Source organism: Pomacea canaliculata, linkage group LG1, assembly GCF_003073045.1.
Source record: "Pomacea canaliculata isolate SZHN2017 linkage group LG1, ASM307304v1, whole genome shotgun sequence".
In the NCBI taxonomy this organism is placed as follows: domain Eukaryota; kingdom Metazoa; phylum Mollusca; class Gastropoda; order Architaenioglossa; family Ampullariidae; genus Pomacea; species Pomacea canaliculata.
The window spans coordinates 20181809-20203687 of NC_037590.1; the positions used below are offsets into that span (position 1 = coordinate 20181809).

Genomic DNA, 21879 nt, shown 5'->3' on the forward strand with positions numbered 1-21879 from the left:
TAGTGGGGACACAGTAGTATGGGTACGTACTCATATTGCACCCAGAGGCGGCGTTAGGACCACGCGGGGCCTAGGGCCGACCATCCGCGCGGGGCCGGGTACATTGAGTACGTGTATCAATATCCCTATTGATATGATGCCGGAAGCACTGATTTATATACAGTTAGGCTGGATGTATTTCGCGAAATAACGCACGAATTTAGGATTTTAATTGTTGGTAACCGTTTGTGACAGTAGCGGCTTTTTCTTAAAGCGAAATAATATGGTGACGATAACTTAATAAACTGCTTGTTACTATTATCGGGCTTAACGTGAAGATATGGGTTCAATAATTTGCTTAATTAGAACTTAGAAGTGTTTTCTGAAAGTCATTTTTTGTCACAACTTGTTTACCACAGCTAGCAATAAGTCATAAAGATGACCTCGAGTAAGGTGACCAGATGTTTCGGGGGCGAAAGCAGGACGCTGCCGATGATGGTGACGTCACCGACAAAGAACGCCGATAAATAGGGGGGGGGGGACTTTCCTCTGACTTTACCGAGTAGTGATGCGTTCAACGGTAGATCTGTCCACGCCACTACATATTACATTTAAAATAGAAAACCGGTATTTAACATTTAAATTAAAATATTCCTACCTTATCTCCCGCTCAGCCAACTTTGCGGACGTGAGGTGAGGCGCTGTAACAAATTATGGTACTTCGTCATCTTGCGAGGCTGTTACTCCCAAACCCTACTTCATAGACCGTGAATCTCCTTGTAAAGTTTCGGTCATTGCAAGATAGTGTCATAAATTTTTTCACAAGGATTTCGTGAATTTTCGCTGTCAAAGTTGCACCTCACAATTCAAAAGTCCTTTCAGTGTTTCCACCTTTAACTGTCTTTTCACTGGCGATGTTCTTATCGCCCCCGACATTAGTTTAGTCACTGATCCGTACTCACAGAAAAGGATTATTGGAGGTGAATAAAATGCCGGGCAGTGGGAAACACGCGGGAGGACGAAATGCCGAGAGGTGGGGGCAAACGTGCTGACGTAGACTTGATGAGATGGCAGGGTATCTGATGTACCCGGGCCCGAGGTTGTGAAGGGGCCCGGCCTTGGTCAATGGATTGTTTTCCTTCTTTGTCTTTTCTCTTAAAGAAAGGTCTGAAGAAGGAACACCCAAGCAGTCTGCAGTATACAATTTCCAGACCTAAGGTAGGCGGGGTAGTCGGGGTACGGGCCAGGTGTCAGAGGGCCGCTGGACACAATGATTTATGGCCCATGAACCGTTAGAAGAACGTTCGTGCATTGAGGTCGCTGGTTTAATGTGCCACTTGGGGGACCTGCTAGCAAGTTGGAATTGACAGTAAAGAGGTGGATATGTTACTGATGTATGGCCACTCTGTGAATGGAGAGGATGGGGCCCACCGCTGGCACTGCAACCTCTTTGCCCGAAGTGAGAGATGTCAAAGGAACTTGTTTCCTGTAGTTACTTCAAGACACAATGAAACTTTCTCTTCCCGTCTCTCCATCACCAAGCAAACTACATTAGTCTACAACTCTATACCCTTTGGATCGGCATCGTCTGCCAAAATCTAAAATGCACTTGTTTTCATTTTTTTTTAAAATTTAGCCTAGCTTACTTTTCTAAAAATGTATTATATCAAGTATAACACAGTTAGAAATCGGCAGTCTGTAGCATTCCAACACAAAGTTAAAAGATAAAAAATAATAACAGGCTGACATGACTCGTTAGAGGATGCCTTCAAAGGAAAGCGAGCGACTTCAGGCAGCTTCACTTTACACAATAAAGTCGGCAGGTGAAAGCCGTTGTGTACTCATTTGTTGTCCATTCCATATATCACTAGGTTTGGGATGTAGTCAGCTGCTGGCGTGGGTTGCCACTGGGAAGTGGGGGAACTCGGACAACCGTAACCAAAGAAGCTGACACCTACAAGGGACGAGCAGACGACCACCGGCGATGTACCAGCGGCGCGTGCAATAAGATATCGGCCGGCAGGTCATTGTCGTCACGGGTCAAACCCCGGAGCCCGCACAGCGACGAAAAATAAAGCGGGATCAAGAAAACACCGCCAAAACCAAAGGCGCGGATCAGTGTACGGTATTTTTAAAGACAAGCTGGACATTGTGGACTTGCCAGAAAGCGAGACATTGGGCATCCCGCCCGGACATTTTATGAGCAGGCTGGACACGAGGTCAAAAGCGTCTGGTCACCTTACCTCGGGGCTGAAGCGCGGGGCCCCTTCGAGAGCGGGGACTGGGGCGGCCGCCCCATTTGCCACCCCCTAACGCCGGCCCTGATTGCACCTAAGTAGTAGCACAACTGCACAAAAGATACTAAATTAGAGACTGAGAACATTTAGTATGTTTGACCAAACATTAAACAGATTATTTTTGTTGGACAAGTTTCAGATCCCTTTAACAGTGGCAGGGAAATATTTGACAAACGAGTAACACTTAAAGTTGATCAGGTTTGTTTATTCAACACACACACACGTCTGGAAAATTCTGCTGGTAGGTTCAGACAAACATTACAAACAATCTGGGTCAGTGTGGGAAAGGCAGTTTGTAGAACGTTGACCGTGTGACGCCACTGCATGTCACGTGACGTGACTAATTGTAGGGTGCGCTGTGTTCACATCGTTTACACAGTTTTTATAAGAGTACACCCTGCTGCAGGCTAACGTCTCTCTTGTGGTGCGTCACTACTGATTTTCTTTGAGTATCATATGTAAAGTACGATGTGAGGCATGTGACATTACGTTGGTGTTGTTATTATCAAAACACCTTTACGGACTTTAGAAATCTTTTTTTCCCCAATGCGGATCCTGGGGGAATTGAAAGCAGAACAAATCATTTCATATGGTCTAATATAATTTTCTCGGTGTTTTACATTCACCCCCCCCCCCCACACGCACACACACAAAAACTTATCTAAACGCCGATTTGGACCAAAGATAGTAAATACATAAGTATTTCGTAAGTATTTATTATCTTTTATGGAGATGTGGTTAATCACACGCTGCTGGTCTTTATTCAAACCCATGCCGGAATTCGACCCCGTCTGCTCTCTGCATGGCGTGAGAAGCATTATTGCCAACCTAAATAACATGTTACAAGATCGGATGAACTTGCACATGACACAAGCTTGTTTTTTGAGCCTGTAGCCAGTCTGCACCCTGTGTGGAGGTAGGGGAGGAGTGGTCTGTGAATGGATGTCTACACTCTAGACTCTAGAGTGTTGTAGCTATGTAGGCCAGCAGTCTGTATATATGCTTTCAGCTTTCACGTCCTTACACTGTGTTTAAATGGGAAAAAAAATGACTGGTGTTTGCATTCAGCATGTTTGCTTTCTCACGAAGGAGTGCTTTTCTTAGCATAGCGACTCAAAACAGGATTGAGAAAAAGTGAATGTCCTTCAGAATACTGTATTTTCTTATTTCATCTTTATGACAAAAAAACAAAAAAAAAAAAACAAACAAAAAAAAACAACAAAAAAACAAAAAACAACAGCAACAAAAAACAAACAAAAAACAAAAAACAAAACAAAACAAAGCAAAAAAAAAAAACCCCCCAAAACAAAAAACAAAAAACAACTGTACACGAAGCAAAGTAACTGTCCTGTCACCGCACATTAGTCATTAATATAGATTGTATCACAACACTTCTTCCAGAATGGGAAAATATCTACAGATCACCGCAAAATAACTGTATTTGTTAGTTCCACGTAGCGCATAGACAGCTATGTCTTTAGCGACATTGCCATCATGGAGCTAAAACTGTTGTACACAAGATGGAAATGAAGTATAATGTGAAAGCAGCACTGCATCCACAAGCTGATCCAACAAAATAGTCAAAAGCTGTCTACATATTGTCATTTGTTGTTGAAACAGTTCTTACCTTTCTCTGTTAGGTGTTCATGTTGTAAGACTTTAAGTAAGTTGGTGACTTTCTCATCAGTCCTGTCCACAAACATTCTCCACTCCTTATGCATGCTTCGTATCTATTCATTTCTAGGTGCTTATTTATTCATTTTGGACATTGTTATTTACATGTGTGACTATATTGTCAGTCATGGAAAGTTATCGAAGTCCTCATGAGCATTGAAGTTTTATTTCACCGTTGAGTTCAAACATATTGTATCAGTACAGGACTGTAGTAAGGTCTGTGGACTAGATTGCTTTGGACCTAAATACATGTATTTATCTGAAAATTGTGATTGATCCCTTTATATATATATACACACAATCTGATAATTGGAATGTGCTGAATACTTATGTGAACTATAAAATGTGAAAGTTGAAAGATAAGTTTGTACTATACTTATTACACATTTACTAATTTAGCTATATCGCTGTACATAGGCCAATGTTTCTTTTATGTGAATTATGTATTTTACTCTTTATACAACAGTTATTGATCTTGCGGATGTGTGTGATTATGTATTTGTATAGTTGCATAAAAATATTTCATTGCGCAACAGAACAACTGGAGAGCCTGACTTTTATTTATTATTAATTAGTACAGCTTAACTAAAATTTACAAACAGTGGAATATGTTTAAAGGTCAGATAAGGTGTACTAATTTATTGGAATCTTTGGTTATGTTTCAGATTTTATGAATGTTTGGATTTTATTTTGAAAAATGTGGATCATTTTCTGTTATATTACAGTATTGTAAGCTACAGCGTTGTCATGGTAGTTCTTAGGACTTGAATTTTGCTTTTGTTGTTTCTCACTCTCCATGAGGGTCACGTGCTACATAAAAGTGGAGGGGTCTATGGCTCAAACAACTGAGTACCCGCATTTAGCATCAAACCAAAGTAGAGAACAAGAAGTGAAAGAGAAAAGGTGATTGAGTTCACGCATACCGCTTGTATTTATGTAGTCCAGTATGTTACCTCCCACATGTTACACGCTGTAATGAAAAAATGTTACAGATGTCTACATTTCAAATTTTGCCATCACGTGAACGGATGCTTTTGGTAGCATGACTATATAAAGTATGATTAAGTAAAAGTAAGTCAGCTGAATAATACTTTATTCTCATTTCAGCATAATGGTAAACAGATAACTGTACACGAGACGAAATGACTGGACTGTCGCCGCGCATAGAGGCATCTCTATAAATTGTGTCACAAAATATGTCTCAGGATGTAAAAAAATATTAAATATTTACAGATTGTAGTAAATATCTACTCGCCGGTAAATATCGTTGTTCGCTGTACGTTTAAAAAACCTTTTGTAGCCTAGTCATCATGAAACTAAAGCTGCTTTGTACACAAAATAGAATATATTTATTGCGAGAGCAACACAACTTTCAAAAAGTAATTCAACAAAGTAATCAAAAAACTTTTTCAGTTGTAGTTTCAAGAGTGTTTTGCCCTTGTTTATATATTATGTGTCCATGTTGCAAAACTTCAACTGATAACTATCTTTCTAATCCGTCTTGTCCACTTCTTGATATTTCTTTGAACTTGCAGAAGCAAACTCTTTTCCATTCCTCCTGCTTCGTATCCTTTTCCTTCTAGATGTTCATTTATTTATTCATTTCTCTCATTGTTTGTTTTCACGTCTGACTAAAATGCTGGTCATCTTACTGGAGTTGCAAAGCCATCATAGTGCTCATGAACATCGAATCATGTCACTATTAAGTCCACACACATCACTGAATAGCATAGTAAGTACAAATGTCCACAAGGTAAAATAAAATAAATTAGTGAGTGACCGAATTTGAGGAAGAGAGGGAGAAACATAAAGAGACAGAGAGGCCAAGAGAGTAGAGGAAGGATGAAATTAGAAATATTGTGAAATAACTTCAGTCAAAAATCTCGCCCGAGATTAAAGAATTCATTTTCCAAATGAACTATGACCCAGCCTCTGTATGGCGCAGTACGGTTTTGATAATCAGAGGTGAAGTAGGTTCAACTTGACTTCCTGATGCTTTGAACGTCAGTTTTTCCTGAAGACAGAGTGATATTTCCAAAAGCATAATATAACACTTTTGCATGTAAGCAAATTTAAAACAATCGGACGAAAATTTCTGCTTGTTATTTAACAATCTACTTTAACTTGATGTTAATGTCTTAATGTCGGTTTTTTTATTTTTTGTTTTTAAAAATCGTAGACCTTGCTTAGCACAGACCTTTTATTCCATTTATGAATTAAGAAATGCGATAATGACAGCTAGTTTCAGGAGAGCTAATTGGTTTGGTATTATTGTTGTAGCCCTATTTTCTTTGAGGAGTAACAAGGAATAAACTGAATTGGTATTATAAATAATATTGTGTACTCAACTTGTATATAATTAGAATCATTAAGAAGTGTTGTACAAAGTCTACAATATCTCAACGACCAGAAAATGTGTTTTTTCAAAATTCTGTAATAATACCAACAATAATACTACCACCACCACTGCCATCCTCCTCCTCCTTTTCATCAGTTAGAAGACTACTTTCCCAGGAGGAACAAATATTTCTACGAAGACTACAGACTATACACATAGACTAGAAAATTTGTTTACCGGTAGATCTTGCGTCTTGACGAATTTAACCTTCCTGAGCACGTGCACCATGGCGATTTTCATTTCCAACAAAGCCAGACGCTTGCCGATGCACAGGCGGGGTCCGAAGCCGAATGCCAAGAAAGAGCAGGATTCATTTCATCCTTCGCTTCTTCGGAAAATCTGTAAATAATGCAAGTTTAATGTTAAACACTACACACACACCCAAGCACATGTCATCTCAGTCAGCTTCAGCATTTGAGAAATGTCACACTTTGTCATGACTCTTGGCATCAAGTAAAAACAATGAGATCGTTGTCTGATGTTAGAAACTTTCTAGGGCCACGGTTATTGGGTCGTTTTTTTACCTTTCTGGTCTGAAGACCTCAGGATCTGGGAAATATTCAGGGTCTCTCATGACATCATAAATAGGAATGAGAACGCCAACTCCTTTTGGGATAGTCACACCCTTGATGGTCACTGTTTCGGAGGCCACGCGATTTATACTGTGAGAAAAAAGTATTGAGAAAGATTTTCATTCAATGTTAATTTTAAACATTAGTGCAAAAGGTAAAGTTAAAAAAAAACAAAACAACAATTATACTGAAGCGTAAGCAAGAAGTTTCCAAAATGTTCCAGAACATTATAGAAGTACAAGCACGCACTTTGAATTTGTATTATTTTAGAAGAGTCATAAAGAGTATCAAATCAATAAGCAAAAGTAAAAGGCAGCATAATTTAAATCAATAAAAAGCAACGATTAATTACACTTAACAATAAATAAATAAATACATAAATAAATACATAAAATGAAATACAAGACGAAGTGTTGTGACAACGTACGCTGGTACAGGTGGAAACAATCTCAGAGTCTCTTTGATGGTCTGTTCCATGTACTTGAGTTTACTGACATTGTCATTGGTTGGTACCTCCTGTAACATTTCATAGAAAGGGAAATGACGATGACTAGAAATTATATTATTTCCACCTCTCTAACCATGGCAACCATCTTGCATGTCTTACCTTGTTGCTCTTCACCGTCCTGCTCTATCATCTTGTTCTTTTTATTAGGGAATCTGTTTATGATTCATTTCAAAATAACCAAATTTGTAACGTTTTCCTGCAACTTACATCTCCAATTTGCTGTTGAATTTCGTCAACAATTTTCTGCTGAATATCCGGGTACATTGCCAGGTTGTAGATCATGAAGTGCAAAGTCGTAGCCGTTGTTTCGTATCCAGCAATAAAAAATATTACCATCTGAGCGACGATCTCATCGGGAGTTAGGCCTGAGAGAAAACGAAGACATAACTTTTAGTATTTCTTTTAAAGTGTTAATTACCACGATAGTTTTCTTGCCCTTTGACTTAACTGATATAACGGTATGTACAAACGAAGAGCTGGAAAGTCAACCATATTAAAAGGCTAAATTCCCTGAAAAAATAGCAATTGCATTTTTCATATGACTGTTCCTGGAACATACGAAAAATCTTTTCTCGTAAGTCGCTTAAAACTTGTCGTTTTTAAGGTCACTTTTAAACATAAAATTTCTTGCCATATCTTACGTTTTGCATTCTCAGAAACTGCGCCCACGAAGTCTTCGGATGTTTCTGCGTTGATAAGGAGCTGGACAAAATCTGTCTTTTTCTGAAAAAGGCGATATATATATATATGTGATAAATAGTAGAAAGTTTAATAAATTTCGAATGTTAGCAAACAATTAATAACCGATCTTTGTCTTCCTTTCGTGTAGATGCGAGTTAAATGTGTGCTCCCTGGTATTATAAGAGAAAATAGTTCAATCAAATAAATAAATAAATAAATAAATAAATAAAAAATCAGATATTCCCAAGTTTGTTAGCAAACACAACTAGTGACATGTCTGCAATGGGAAAAAAGTAGTACAGGAGATGTCTGACAACTGACATGAGCAGAAAATCTTTCGAGTAGGAATGCTTCATGTCTTCAGAAGGGGGTAGCACTGGTGTTTTGCGCTGAGCCAGCAATTAAGCGTGTCCGAGACGAGATTTGAACCCAGCAGAACCGATCCTTACAATAGCCGGATGGCCGGCCATGTCTTCATAAACTATGAACTATGAAACATCGCAAAATCAATGATAAAACAGGAATAAAGCTACGTTCAAAGATACTCCGATATAACGACATTAACAATGCCTTCCTTACCCTTGGAACCGTCTCTTCCTTCCTGTCTGCCACGATGCGTCGGATGGCCTTGTAAAGGAAACCGTGAGGATCTTCCTTCTTGACAAACGGATTTTGAAGGTATTGATTCAAACGGTTGAGGAATGGAGTGAGAGCTGAGGAAGAAATTAATGTAATGAAAGTAGCAGAGTCTAGTAAGCAGTCTATGAAAACTATTTAAAACATTTTAATTTTAAACATGATAATGCTTTAAACTTGTGGAAAGAAAAATGTCTGGTCCAGAAGACTGAAGCAGAATTTACCTTTCAGTTAAGAGATAAAATAATTCTTCTCGGCGATTAATGACATTTAACGGATATGAACTAAAGAACATAACAGCAAAATAAAGTTCAAATTACTTAGCAGCTGTCGAAAGAAACTTCTAGGCGCCCCACCATGCTGTAAGAGAAGTTTTGCATTTGTTACAAATTCATTTTGGAAATCTTTCTGGGAGTTGACCACAATTCCAAAGACTGTGCCCGTTATTACGTCCATGGTGAAGGCCCCACAATACCTGGAAACAAACAGAAAGCCCAAATACTACATAATACATTTAGTCATTAGGTTAACAAATAAATAAATTCCTGCTAAATTACAGAGTATTTAGTCTATGTGCCTTTTTACTGTTACAGAAGATATACCAAGTAACAAGATAAATTTACAAAGAGAGAAAGAGAGAAAGGCTGAAATCTGAGACTGAAAGTACCCGAGCTGGGTACATCAACTACTCAAAGAAAACCGTGTGTTAATGTAAATGTTTTAACAGTCGGTAATTTACAGGAGTGTGACCCCTTTTGATAAGCTTATATTTTTTATTACACATTTTGTTCAACTCACTGTTTGTTTGTCAGGTTCAGATTTTGTAATAGATTTTTTTTCTCTACTTGCCCTCATTCTTGACCACTAAAATTTACACCAGTTACTCATTTCCGGTGAGAATGCAATATTACATCTTTTGCAGCAGTACACAAGTAGTAAAATAATTCATGAAACTTTATTTTTGTATGATAACTTCTAAGTAGAGACTAGGGGAGATAAGTAACTGCTGCTCCAGGACTAGTAAACTATAGTTGTCTACCCTAATTCGGCCTATAAAAGAGTGAAAAGTCACAAAGTAAAAAAAAAAAATTGATAACAAAATTAGGAAAGACTAAAAAGTTAAAAAATAAAATAATTGAAAAAAAGAAAGACACTTTTATTTGAAATTTACTAAAGTGATAAAAAATGTTCCTTATGTATCGGGTTTTTCTTAACTTGAAATACAAACGTGTGAGATGAACTCTTGGAACTTCGAACACTCTGGGACCGATTTATTAAGCTCCAGCCAGTGCTGGCAAAAAGTGATTTATGAATACAAACTTGAAATTTTACATGGTTGTTAGAGACTATACAAAGTGATTGAAGAGCAATGATAAGAAAACTCACTCTTTCACAATTATTTTGCCACCATGGCGGGCGATCTCCTGAATGTTTTTTGAGAAGACCTCGCTGCAGGAATTGATATAGCTTTCCATCTGGACGATTGGAAATTAGAGGGTAAAAGTACTTACAAGCATACATACATATTAAGACAGTCCAGTGCATGCACAAGATATAAGAACAGTTCTTTCCGCTCATGCACAAACAGCACCCATTCATCCACACAAAAATATAGTAAATACAATCCATTTATTTAAAAACAAACACACACACACACAGGTAATCTTATATTTATTCCAAAGGTAATATTACCAAACGAAGTTTTCCAGAAGTGAACGTTGGTGAGATTATGTTTCTAATCCTTTTCCAGTCATGTCCCCGGGCAAAGAAAACAGTCTTACTGAAAATTCCGCCCTGAACACGGTCCTGCAAACATTTGGTTCAGCAAGAATCTATTAATGTCCTGGAATCTCATTAGCTAGACCGGCCGGCCAACTTAATCGGTGCTACAGGTCAAGGCCGAGGTGACTGCACGGGTCACGACATGAGTGACAGACAGTGGGAGGAAATTCTGGAAGATTCGATACAGAGGATATAATGCGTCAGGGTTGGAGGTTTCGAGAGCACGATGTTCGAAACCACCTTAAGGTGGAAGTATTTTTATCATCCTAAATACTCATCACCTTCAAAAACAACAAAGTTTTGAGAACATTTGGTACTCTTAAACCTTGCGCTAAGATTTCTGCGGTTTTATAGGAAAGTAGAGTACCTGAACTTGAACCTGAGTTAAATAAATTACTACATAACAACCATCTTTCCTTATAAAAAAAGTATTCTCTGGGGATGTGTTTTCTTGCGTGACTGGTGTGACAGAAAAACTGTCGTGTTGGTTATAAAGCAGTGATGTGTTCCTTAAAAACTCTGTCATTTCCTTCCTTATTTTAATGGCACATTCCTGCCCTAAGAGGATTTAAGAAAAAAAATGGCCTGGTAAGTACGTATAAAATATAGTCTTAACGTTTGTATAAAGTACTACTTACGAATCTGTCTGTAAAGTGAGGAAAGTCCTTCACCATGACCTCTCTTAAGATGTCAAGGTCGTTTGTAACCAGCATGGGCTTGAGGTTCATGTAGATTCTGTGACAACATACTTCTTTTATTTAAAAAAACTATCTAGAATAATGTGAGTCAAGTACGCCGGTCATTTAGCAACTAAAGGGTCGAAAGGAGTAAAGTTAAGCAACGAGCAGTCAAGTAACAGGACATTTAATGCACAATACACAAGAAATGAAAGTAAGCTTTGATAATGGCATAGATGACTTTTGTATTGGTCATTAACTCTGTATTCGTAAGACTGTGATAATAGTCCAGGGGAAAGTGAAATATTTCAGACAACGAATTGCGACTAATTATATAATGATTAATGTACACTCACCCGTATACACGGCCATGTGCTTTCGACCACTCTGTCAAACATTTTTGAATTCCCTGGCAAGACACAACGAAAGAAAAGAGATAAAACATACTTGGAATCTGGATATTTTTGCTGATTCACTAAACATTGATGTACAGTCCTTGACAATTATAATCCCAACTTTTATTGAAATATACAATCCTTTCACATCATTTGCACAGCTTTTGTTTTACAGGAGTATAGAAATAACGTATGACGACCGATTTGATTTGCAGCAAGGATATTGTAAATAATTATAATAAAAATAGAAAAACAAAGAGAGAGATGCAGGAAAGATATTTGACATAACAGCTGACGAGCTCAGCCATATCAGCAGACGAGACACATCATAATAACGAGATACGCAGGTTTTGAAATATACAGGTGTGAGGTTCAGGTAGATGTAGAGTGTAATAAAAAAAAAAAATGCTAGACAGAATCGCATGAGTACATTACTCCTCTTACCTTCTTTTGCACCTGCCATTCGTGACCAAAGAAAGGCTGGGGCTTAGGTCCCGGTATTCCTCTGGAACTCCAGAAATTGTACGATCTCATGCCTTGCCTACACACAGAAAATGATCTGTAAGTAAAACACAAAACTAATAATATGTAGCGTGGTATAATTTTATGTACACTGTGCATGCGTTGGTGATGGATAATGAATGAGTGATTGAGCAGGTGGAACAAATGAAGTTGCTCAATGAATCCTAGGTACAGCAGGCTTGCATCGCTGTATTGCTCTTTGATGACTCACCTAAAACTCTCAAGGCACGCAAATTAAATAAAACTAGTGTTTAAACCTTTTTATGCGTATAACAGGAATGTGAGTGATGAAGAGCGAGACTGACCAGTAGAGGAGTAGAATCGCCAGTGGCAACAAGAGGAGAAGCAGAGGGATGTCGACACCAAACACGATCTCCATGATGCGGTGCTGGTCAGTCCGGCGCTGTCCACTATTACACACTACTGTTCCTCTCTAACACTGTTCTTCGCAAGAAAACAGCAATGTACATTAAAAACTTGCCTTTTTTCAAACCACACGTTTATTCACTGCACATAGTACACATATCACAAAAGTAAGCGAGTTTTCAATACCTCCCACTGGCCAGTGCGAAATAAGTTTCTCAGGCGATTATTTATGCTTCACTCCTTCTGTCAGTTAGATGAATGCGCCGACAGGTAACCACACATCATTTAATACTGACCTAATGTGAGGTCCATGCCTGCTTTTTGTGTGAGTCGAGCTACAGATAACGACCCTGGTCTTGTGGTAGCCTCGTGAGTAAGGGAACGTACCCATAATGTACCCTTAACGCAAGGGTGATAGGAGGAAGAGAGCAGAACAAAATTAAACATTAAATAGGTTGCTTGTGTCAGACATTAGAGATCATTTTAAGGGTGGCGGTGACATATTTTACTAAGTAGTTACAAAGTTCATGATGAGGTTTTGTTGACTCAACAGAGAAAGAGTGTACATTGATAACAAACAAAATATTAAGGATAAATTTAGCCCTGTAGTCTAATCTCTGCACCTCCTCGAGTCCATCTCTTGACGATCCCTCGCTTCATGCATGTATCTAAGGACCCTTGTGTGTAGTCTGGCACACACACACACAGAGTACGACTGGACAACTCTGTCAGAAGATTGAATCAAACAACCATTAAAACATGTCTGACAAAAATGTTCATCCACATTATGAGTATGATGCAAACATTATCACCTATCTGGTGATAGTTGAAGGAGGCATTTTGTGGCTACATGACTTTGACCTCGTGAGATTACTGTACCGACACCCAGGGTGCACACAGTGTATGTAGGGTACACACTGGGTGCAGGCTCACCACTCTCCTCTTGTGTCGCGTGTTATTACTTTTTTCTTTGCGCGCCATAGGTAAAGTGAGATACGAGGGTCACGTAGGACGAGTTTAGTTTGCTTTCATCAAAACAAATTAATGGTCGGGAAAATATCTTTTCAAATATACATATCGTGCCGCAGCATACACTAGCCGAGACATTCCTGTGACCCATGATGACCTGAGATTTGTTTGTTCTTTACACTACGCACAAGAGCCTTGTACCTTTGGCCTTTGACACATGTTTGTTTGGTGGAGACGAGGGAGTGTTAGCGTGGGGGACGCTGGCTCGTCCATGGGTGCATCTGTAGAGGTTAGTGATGATGTAGGCTAGTAGCCGGTGAATAGTGTCAGCTTTCATGTCTGTATACGATGTGTTTAATGAAAGAAATATTAGCAATGTCTAACATTTTTCTCGCACATACCACACACACAAACACACAAACACACAAACAGGGTAGGTTGGGGGGCTATATTTTATCCCTTTCCTATTATTTTGAGTACAGGGGCAGTCCCTCTGCACCCTGTAGGTGTGCTAGTCCTCTGTCACGTGCCTCACGTATCTCGAAATATTTTCTTTTCGTTATTTTGAGTGCGGGAGAAAGCACCATTGTACCGTGAATGTGCTATGGTCCGCTGACTGATGGTTTATTTACTCTGTGTGTGTGTGAGATACAGAATAAGCTATACGTTTGTACTCGTCGTATATGTTCTTTGGCTGCATGAAACTGGTGTCGTCTCGTGCACAGTGAAATAGCAAACAAAAGAAGTTGTTTCATAAAGAGACTGAGAAGCCATCCTTAGAAAAGGCAGTCTTTTTTGGTGGACTGCAAGGTCGGGTAAGTGCGGGTGTATAGTAGATGAAAGGGAAAAATATATAAGACGAGTAAGACCCAGCATTGTAGTGGAAACTTCCATCCTCTTCCCTGAAACAACAAGGAGGAACGGATTGGCGCTAGAAGCCGTAAATAACTGATAGTCCGACCACAGTGTAGTTAGCCTTGTAAACAGGCGATCAGTCCTGCTACGTTAGCAATGTAACTAAAAACAATATTTTATACATATACATGTACAAACATTAAGAAAGCAAAACTCTCATTGCACTTGTAGAATCAGTCTATATCAATTTTTTTTAAAAAGAATATTTATTTCAGAAATCATACATACATACCTACTATTCTGTACTAGTTACAAAACAAATTATAATTATGTACAAACGATTTTAGAAAATAAACCTCTACAACAAAAAGGTCGAATTGTACAGATCTCATGACTTCCATCTTCGCCACCTAAGGTAAAAAGGTAAGGTAAAGGTCATCACCTAACCTTTTCAGGTCGTTGGGGGTTGAGGTGTTGCAGACCTCACTTTTCTTGGTCTTGCTACAACCGTTTTGTTTATATTTTACGAAATAACCGACTGACAGGATCATAGCTGTTTCTTGTGGCGTGCAACCTTGTGGTCAGTCGAGCAATTGATCAACAGACATAAACTGAGGTAAGCAGGTGTAAAGAGTGTGAAATGAAGAAATAAATAGCTATAAATAAACAGTTGCATGATAATATATAATGGTTGCTAAATTTAACCCTTCGTTTGCATTCAAATGAATGCTATCATGATATCGTGCACGCAAAGCGTTAACCTTCTGTGATTCCTCATACTCTGAGCTTTGCAAAAGCAATATCTTTTTCATTTTTTTGGTATGTTTCGTTTCCAGAGGCTCATTTATTTATTTATTTTGTTCATTGTTCTTTTAATATCTGGCTAGATTGTAGGTCCTTGTACTCCACATGCAAAGTCATTGTTATAATCGTGAATATATGAATGTTTCATTTCACAGTTCAGGCACAGTTTCACTAGAGTATGATGCAGGAGTGTACCAGCCACTAAACATTTTCTCTTTCTATATATCACAATTAAGTACAAATGTATAAACTATAAAGTGAAAAAGGAGCTGGCAAGAGAGACAATGGAGTCCAAGAGAGAGAGGAGAAATGATCAAAAACATTTCGGGGAATAATGTCTGTGAAACCATCTCTCCCCAGAATAAAGAATACTGATTTGATTAAGACTTAGTTTCTGTATGGCGAAGTACGGCTTTGACCATCAGGGGGGTGACAGGTACAAGCCGACTTCCCGATGCTATGAGCGGCAGATTCTCCTGAAGACAGAGTGATGTTGCACAAATCATTATATAACATATTCATCAGCAATCACGACAACAACACACACACACACACATACGATTTTTTTTTCATTACATTGTACAACAACTGAGTTTAATTTTAAATTACAATCTTTACGTATTTTGCAAATCGTATAAACATCACATGGTACAGGCATTTTCCTCCTGTGAGGTATAACTCCATTTATAACTCAAGAAAATACAATTTTACACCCAGTTTTAGGACTGTGAAAATGGCTTAAAACAAATTAGCATCTGGTAAAAATTACATAATGATGTTAGGCAAAGGTTATCACCACCACCACATAGACTAGAAATATTGTTTACCGGCAGGTCTTGTGTCTTGACAAATTTAATCTTTCTGAGCACGTGCACCATGGCGATTTTGATTTCCAGCAAAGCCAGACGCTTGCCGATACACAGACGGGGTCCGAACCCAAAAGCGAGGAAAGAGAGAGGATTCATTTCATCCTTCGCTTCGTTTGAAAATCTGTGAATAATACAAGTTTAATGTTAAACACTAGACACACTCCCAAGCACATGTTATCGGAGCAAGGCACAAGCTTTTGCATTTGAAAAACATAATTTGCTGGGGCTCTTGGCACAAAGTAAAAACAATGAGATTTGTCTTTGACCTTAAACAACTCGCTATGGGTTCAGATACCGGACCGTGTTTTTACCTTTCTGGTCTGAAGACCTCAGGATCTGGGAAATATTCAGGGTCTCTCATGACGTCATAAATAGGAATGAGAACTCCAACTCCTTTTGGGATAGTCACACCCTTGATGGTCACTGTTTCGGAGGCCATGCGAGTTACACTGTGAGAAAAAACATTATGAAAGATTTAATCTTTTCAATGTTAATTTAAACATTAGAGCAAGAAGAAAAATAATAAATAAAAAAAACCAAAACAAATACACTGAAGTGTAAGAAATTTCAATATTAATTTAAACAATACAGTAAGAAAAAATGTAGGATATATACTCTAATCTAAGTAACAAAAATGTTTCATAACACACACACATATATGTGTCAGAAAGCATAGCATTTGTAATGAATAAAAGTAAAATTTGAAAAAAAGCTGACCTAGTGTCCAATACAACAATCTGATTTCAATAAAGTACCGAAAAATGTAAATAAATAAAAGAAAAATTAAATAAACCATACATATAGCATAATTAAAATAAATGAAAGAGTAATAAATAAACCAAATAAACTGGCTGTGCACACGAATACAAGAGGAAGTGTTGTGACAACGTACGATACAACAGTTGGAAACAATCTCAGAGTCTCTTTGATGGTCTGCTCCATGTACTTGAGTTTACTGACATTGTCATTGGTTGGTACCTCCTGTAATATTTCATACAAACACAACAGTTTGAGATGACATCTCCATTGCTATAAAAAGTAACCAATTATGATCAGAAATTATCCCGACCACTGTAAATATGGCAACGATCTTGCCCTTATTTCTGGCTCCTCCTGGTCCTGCTAACCTAGTTGTTCTTTTCAAGATTCATTTTAAAATAAAGAATTAATGAAAGTGTCTACTCACGTCTCCAATCTGCTCTTGAATCTCATCAACAATTCGCTGCTGGACATCCGGGAACACAGCCAGGTTGTAGGTCATGAACTGCAAAGTCGTTGCCGTTGTTTCGTATCCAGCGAGAAAAAATATCATTATTTGAGCGACGATCTCATCATAAGTGAGGCCTGAAAAATGTAGATGGAAGTTTGAGGTTGTATGTATTAAGGGTAACTCTTACTTCCCTTAAACATCTAGAAGATCTGGACACGCTAGTTATTTATCTGTCATTTGTAAGACGATGAAAGAAATAGATAAAAACGTTGGCATGATAACACTGCGACTTTCTGTTTGTACTATCAAGTTGACAATTCATCAACACGGCCTTTTCTTTCTCTTAGATATTAAATTATGTTGAACAAAGAGTCGAAAAGTTAAGTCAGCTGTCTGAATGAAGACTGTCTCTCCCTCATGTATAGTAGCAATTGCACTTCTTGTGCACTTTATATAAATGTTCCTTTGTAAATAGCTTCATACTTGACATTCGAAGCTCGTAGATTTTTATCGTACGTACCCTTTCCATTCTCAGCAGTGGTGTCTACAAAATCTTCGGATGCCTCTGCATTGACAAGAAGCTGGAGAAAATCTGTCTGTTTCTGATTAAAAAAAAAAGATATGTACAATAAAAAAGGGAAGGTTAATGATACCACGTGATTTCATAATAATAACAACAAAGATTAATTTGTAAGAGCATACAAACACTGCTATCAACATACAGAAAATTGCACTGGAAACAAAATAAACAAGATAAATTTGAAAACATTTGACTGTGGCAAACAGAAAGTCTTTTAAATATGAATACTTAATGTCGTAAAAAACTAAGAGAAACCACAAACGCGAGCAAAGATAAAAAACAACATTCAAACAATCTGCATAAGTTAACGACATTAAAAATGGATTCATTACCCTTGGAACCGTTTCTTCTTTCCTGTCTGCCACAATGCGACGGATGGCCTCCAAAAAGAAAGTCATAGGGTTTTCTTGCTTGGAAAACAGGTTGGGAAGAATACGAACCAAACGGTTAAGAAATGGATTGATACCTGAAGAAAAAAGTATTTTAATGAAAGAAGCAGCCCTCATATTTATTATCAGACCAGTGGAATATACAAGAAATAAATGTGGCCTGGTATGATGCAATAAGTTTTTATTAGTCTGTATGTAGTTAACAGCAAGTCAGAAATTGCAAGAAATAGGAAATAACCTTACATGTTAGTGATACACAACTCCTGGAAATACCAGGTTAACGACAAGGTAGTAATTTAATGCTGAGAGATTTTTTTTACAATTGAATAATCACAGAATTTTAACTCCGCATTAGATATCAATCGAATTAAAAAAAAGTAATGCTTTGAACCTGCCGAAGGGAAATACTTGGTCAAGATTACTGCAGAAGATTTTCCATTGTGCACAGATATCAAATAACTCCGCAGGTTAATTGAAGACATTTAGCTGAAATTATCTAAACAAAAAAAAAAGTAAACAAAAACTCAAGTACTAACTAAGCAGCTGTTGAATAAAGTTTGTGCGGTCCCTTCTAGTGTCAAAGATGATTTTTGCGTTAGACACAAATTTATTTTGGAGGTCATGCTGGGAGTTGACAAGAATTCCCAAAGCTGTGCCCGTAATCACATCCATGGTAAAGGCCCCACAATACCTGGAAACAAATAGAAATTTCAAAAAACATCTCATGGAGTTAGTCATCATCTGAACGTGATCAGAAGGATACTTGGCTACATAACAGTGAGCTTTAAATAAAATAGACAGACAGACAGGACTTTTCTCTTGTAGGATAAATATAACACCGATAATAAACAATTTAGTTATGTGGATGGATGATTTATCCAGCTCAGTTCGGTCAACAGGCAAGGTAAAGTGCGTTAGGCAGTTACAACCTATAAAAGTTAAATGAAAAATAATAATTAGACAACTCACTCTTTCACCATTATTTTTCCACCATTGCGGGCGATCTTCAGCATGTTTTCCGTCAGAACCTCGCTACAGCGATTAATGTAATTCTCCATCTAGACGATTAGAATCAAAACAGTCAAAACAAAAGTGCTTATATATTTAGGACACAGGCACATATCTATCCTCGCATACACAGAATATACATATTGCCATCCACGTGCATGCATACGAGCACACAGTTAAGAAATATAGACATGCATTACATTCATGTATTTATTAATATAAAGGAATAATAAAAGATTACCAGACGAAGTTTTCCGGAAGTAAAAGTTGGTGTGATTATGTTTCTGATTCTTCTCCAGTCATGTCCCCGGGCAAAAAAGACAGTCTTCTGGAAAGTTTTATCGTTAACCGTGTCCTGAAAACATAAGATTTAAAAATCCTGTTTAGGTCCAGAAATCCCATTAAAGAGACAAATAAAACTACTTTTCTGAGTGAAATATATCGATAATACATGATAAATGGAAACAACAAAGAACCATCCTGACATTCTTTTTTTTAGATGTTCTGTTTATGGAAATAAGGGATGAAAGTATAGTCTGTGCAATAACAAAGAAGATAATAAAGGGAGAATTATAAAAGAAACTTAAAAAGTAAAAGATTAAACAAGAAAATAAACAAAGATCACTAGGGCTGGGAAGAACACACCTAAAAGCCATGAGAGATGAGAAAAGGGAGGAAGGACTGCTGGATACCAAAGCTAGATGGTCATTTAATGAGAAATAGTTAATATGTGTTTTTTTGTAAGCTAGGGAGGAGAAAGTATACTAACAAAAAGATTATAAAACAAAAGAGGAGAAAATCTGTAACTAGTAGGCTGATAAATGTTATAGTAGATACAATTTCTGTGGCCTGATCTTACAGGAAGTCACACTAACACTTTTTGTAAAGCAAAAGCGCATTAAGTTAGGACTGTCTTTTGTTCCTTTATTATCATGACTCATTTCAAAGTGGTTTTAGAAAATGAATAGAATCTTCTGTAGCATGCAGTGTAGCTCTAGTAAATATGTATAAGACACAGCTCTGTGAAACACTTGCATAAGGTAGTTCTTACATGTCTGTCTGCAAAGTGAGGAAACTCCTTCACCATCACCTCTCTTAAGATGTCCAGGTCGTTTGTAACAAGCATGGGCTGGCTGTTTCTATAAATTCTGTGGGAACAGACAAAAAATTATACCAAATAATGTCAGTCATCTCTGTAGTATAAAACAAAAGAGAAACTTACTTATATTTTCCTATAAGACTACACAAAAGAACATTTGTACACAGAATATACTGACAGGTTTACAATAGCAACATACCCACCTGAACTATAGTGATATGCAGCAAGTAGTTGTATGTGTAGACAATAATTTATATATTCTTACCCGTATACACGGCCATATGCTTTCGACCACTCTCTTAAACAGTTCGCCAGACCCTGTTAAAAAACCATAATATAAGAAAAATAGGGTATAAACCTCTCTTGGAATCTTAAGATTTTGACTGGTCCAATCGAAAATGATTCTCAGCAACTCTAATAATGTTCTACTTGAATCTGCAATGTATTATTTCCAAGATTTTGTGGTTTATTGCAAGATTATAAAAAGAACACATTGTTATTTTTTTCTGTTTCTTGATGAATGTGTATCAAGAGTCTTGTGTGTGAAAAGGACGGACAAAAGAAAGATACATTCAGAGGAAGAGAGAGAGAGAGCGACAGAGAGAGAGAGAGACAGAGAGAGAGACAGAGAATGGACTTGGTAATGGATAGAATTAAGGTTTCTGCAAATGTAGACCATAATCATGAATTGTTAGACACGTCTGAGCACAAGACTACCCTCACTTTGTTTTGCATCTGCCACTGGTTACCAAAGATAAGTTGGGGCTTAGGTCCAGGTATTCCCCTCGAAGCTCCAGAAATTGTACGATCTCATGCCTTTCCTGTAGAAAGGGACCTGAACAATAACACTGATCCTATGCTTCTTATTTACGCTAATGTACACTAATTTAATGTACACTTTATACGCTTAAGTGCTAGAGTGCATGAGTAAATGAGTAAGCGGGTGAATGAGTAAATGAAGTTTCTGAACAAATTCCAGTCACAGTAGGCTTGTATTCATCTTATATTGCTCTTTGGTGACTTAGTTAAAACTATTATGGTACATGAATAAAACCAGTGTTTAAACTAACAAGAGTAAAACCTTTGGAGTAAGTATATAACATGTACGTTAATGATTTCAAGAGGGAGACTGACCAGTAGAGGAGTAGAATCACCAGTGGCAACAAGAGGAGAAGCAGAGGGATGTCTACACCAAACATAGTCTCCATGATGGTGTGCTGGTCAGTCAGTCGGGGCTAGACTATGATGTCGGCTATGTAACCTATCACAGTCCAAGGTTCGCTTATATTGTTGTTCTTCACAGCAGACGAGCAATGAATAGAAAAGTTTCTTCCCCTGCGGCTAGTGCTAACAAATTCTTCAGAATTATGTTTATGCTTCAAACTTTACTCCTTATGCAGTTCACTGCGCCAAACACTGAGCTGACTTTGGGGCTCACACCTGCTTTATATGCGACTGCGATGTACATGACCTTTGTCGTTCTGAGGCAGTCGTCAAGTGGCGTACCCATAATGTACTTGAAATAGTAAGTACAAACAGTATCAAGCGAACTGAACAAAAGCTAGACATCGAATAGGTTCATTTAGTCGGACAGTTCAGAGTTTATTTT

At 37.8% G+C, this 21879-nt stretch overlaps 2 protein-coding genes across 2 annotated transcripts; both read right to left on the bottom strand.

The window, feature by feature from the left end:
• Nucleotides 1–5026: 5026 nt before the first annotated feature.
• On the bottom strand, nt 5027–12848 carry LOC112559911 (cytochrome P450 3A24-like). The gene is made up of 15 exons (XM_025231405.1): nt 12674–12848; nt 12427–12560; nt 12044–12140; nt 11561–11613; nt 11166–11262; nt 10438–10551; nt 10132–10220; nt 9066–9220; nt 8689–8822; nt 8070–8151; nt 7636–7793; nt 7348–7436; nt 6873–7010; nt 6526–6687; nt 5027–5964 (listed from the first exon to the last, which is right to left on the bottom strand). Exons 2-14 carry the CDS (start codon nt 12498–12500, stop codon nt 6585–6587), a joined length of 1383 nt encoding a protein of 460 aa, XP_025087190.1. The 5' UTR covers nt 12501–12560; nt 12674–12848; the 3' UTR covers nt 5027–5964; nt 6526–6584.
• A 2285-nt stretch (nt 12849–15133) lies between these two features.
• On the bottom strand, nt 15134–21772 carry LOC112559921 (cytochrome P450 3A24-like). The gene is made up of 14 exons (XM_025231416.1): nt 21405–21772; nt 20994–21091; nt 20536–20588; nt 20223–20319; nt 19413–19526; nt 19133–19221; nt 18700–18854; nt 18107–18240; nt 17715–17796; nt 17171–17328; nt 16877–16965; nt 16296–16433; nt 15943–16105; nt 15134–15591 (listed from the first exon to the last, which is right to left on the bottom strand). The coding sequence occupies exons 2-14, from the start codon at nt 21003–21005 to the stop codon at nt 15496–15498; spliced, it is 1380 nt and encodes a 459-aa protein (XP_025087201.1). The 5' UTR covers nt 21006–21091; nt 21405–21772; the 3' UTR covers nt 15134–15495.
• Nucleotides 21773–21879: the final 107 nt, after the last annotated feature.

What these genes read in the sequence shown, in the direction of transcription:
- LOC112559911 (XM_025231405.1), bottom strand. Translation starts at nt 12,500, where the DNA reads ATGGAGATCGTGTTTGGTGTCGACATCCCTCTGCTTCTCCTCTTGTTG. An exon ending in GGCAAAATAATTGTGAAAGA is followed by an intron (nt 9,221 to 10,131) that starts GTGAGTTTTCTT and finishes GTTTGTTTCCAG; the next exon opens with GTATTGTGGGGCCTTCACCA. An exon ending in AGGAAGAGACGGTTCCAAGG is followed by an intron (nt 8,152 to 8,688) that starts GTAAGGAAGGCA and finishes CGCCTTTTTCAG; the next exon opens with AAAAAGACAGATTTTGTCCA.
- LOC112559921 (XM_025231416.1), bottom strand. An exon ending in CTCACTTTGCAGACAGACAT is followed by an intron (nt 19,527 to 20,222) that starts GTAAGAACTACC and finishes TTATGTTTTCAG; the next exon opens with GACACGGTTAACGATAAAAC. An exon ending in TTGTTTCCAACTGTTGTATC is followed by an intron (nt 16,434 to 16,876) that starts GTACGTTGTCAC and finishes TTTTTCTCACAG; the next exon opens with TGTAACTCGCATGGCCTCCG.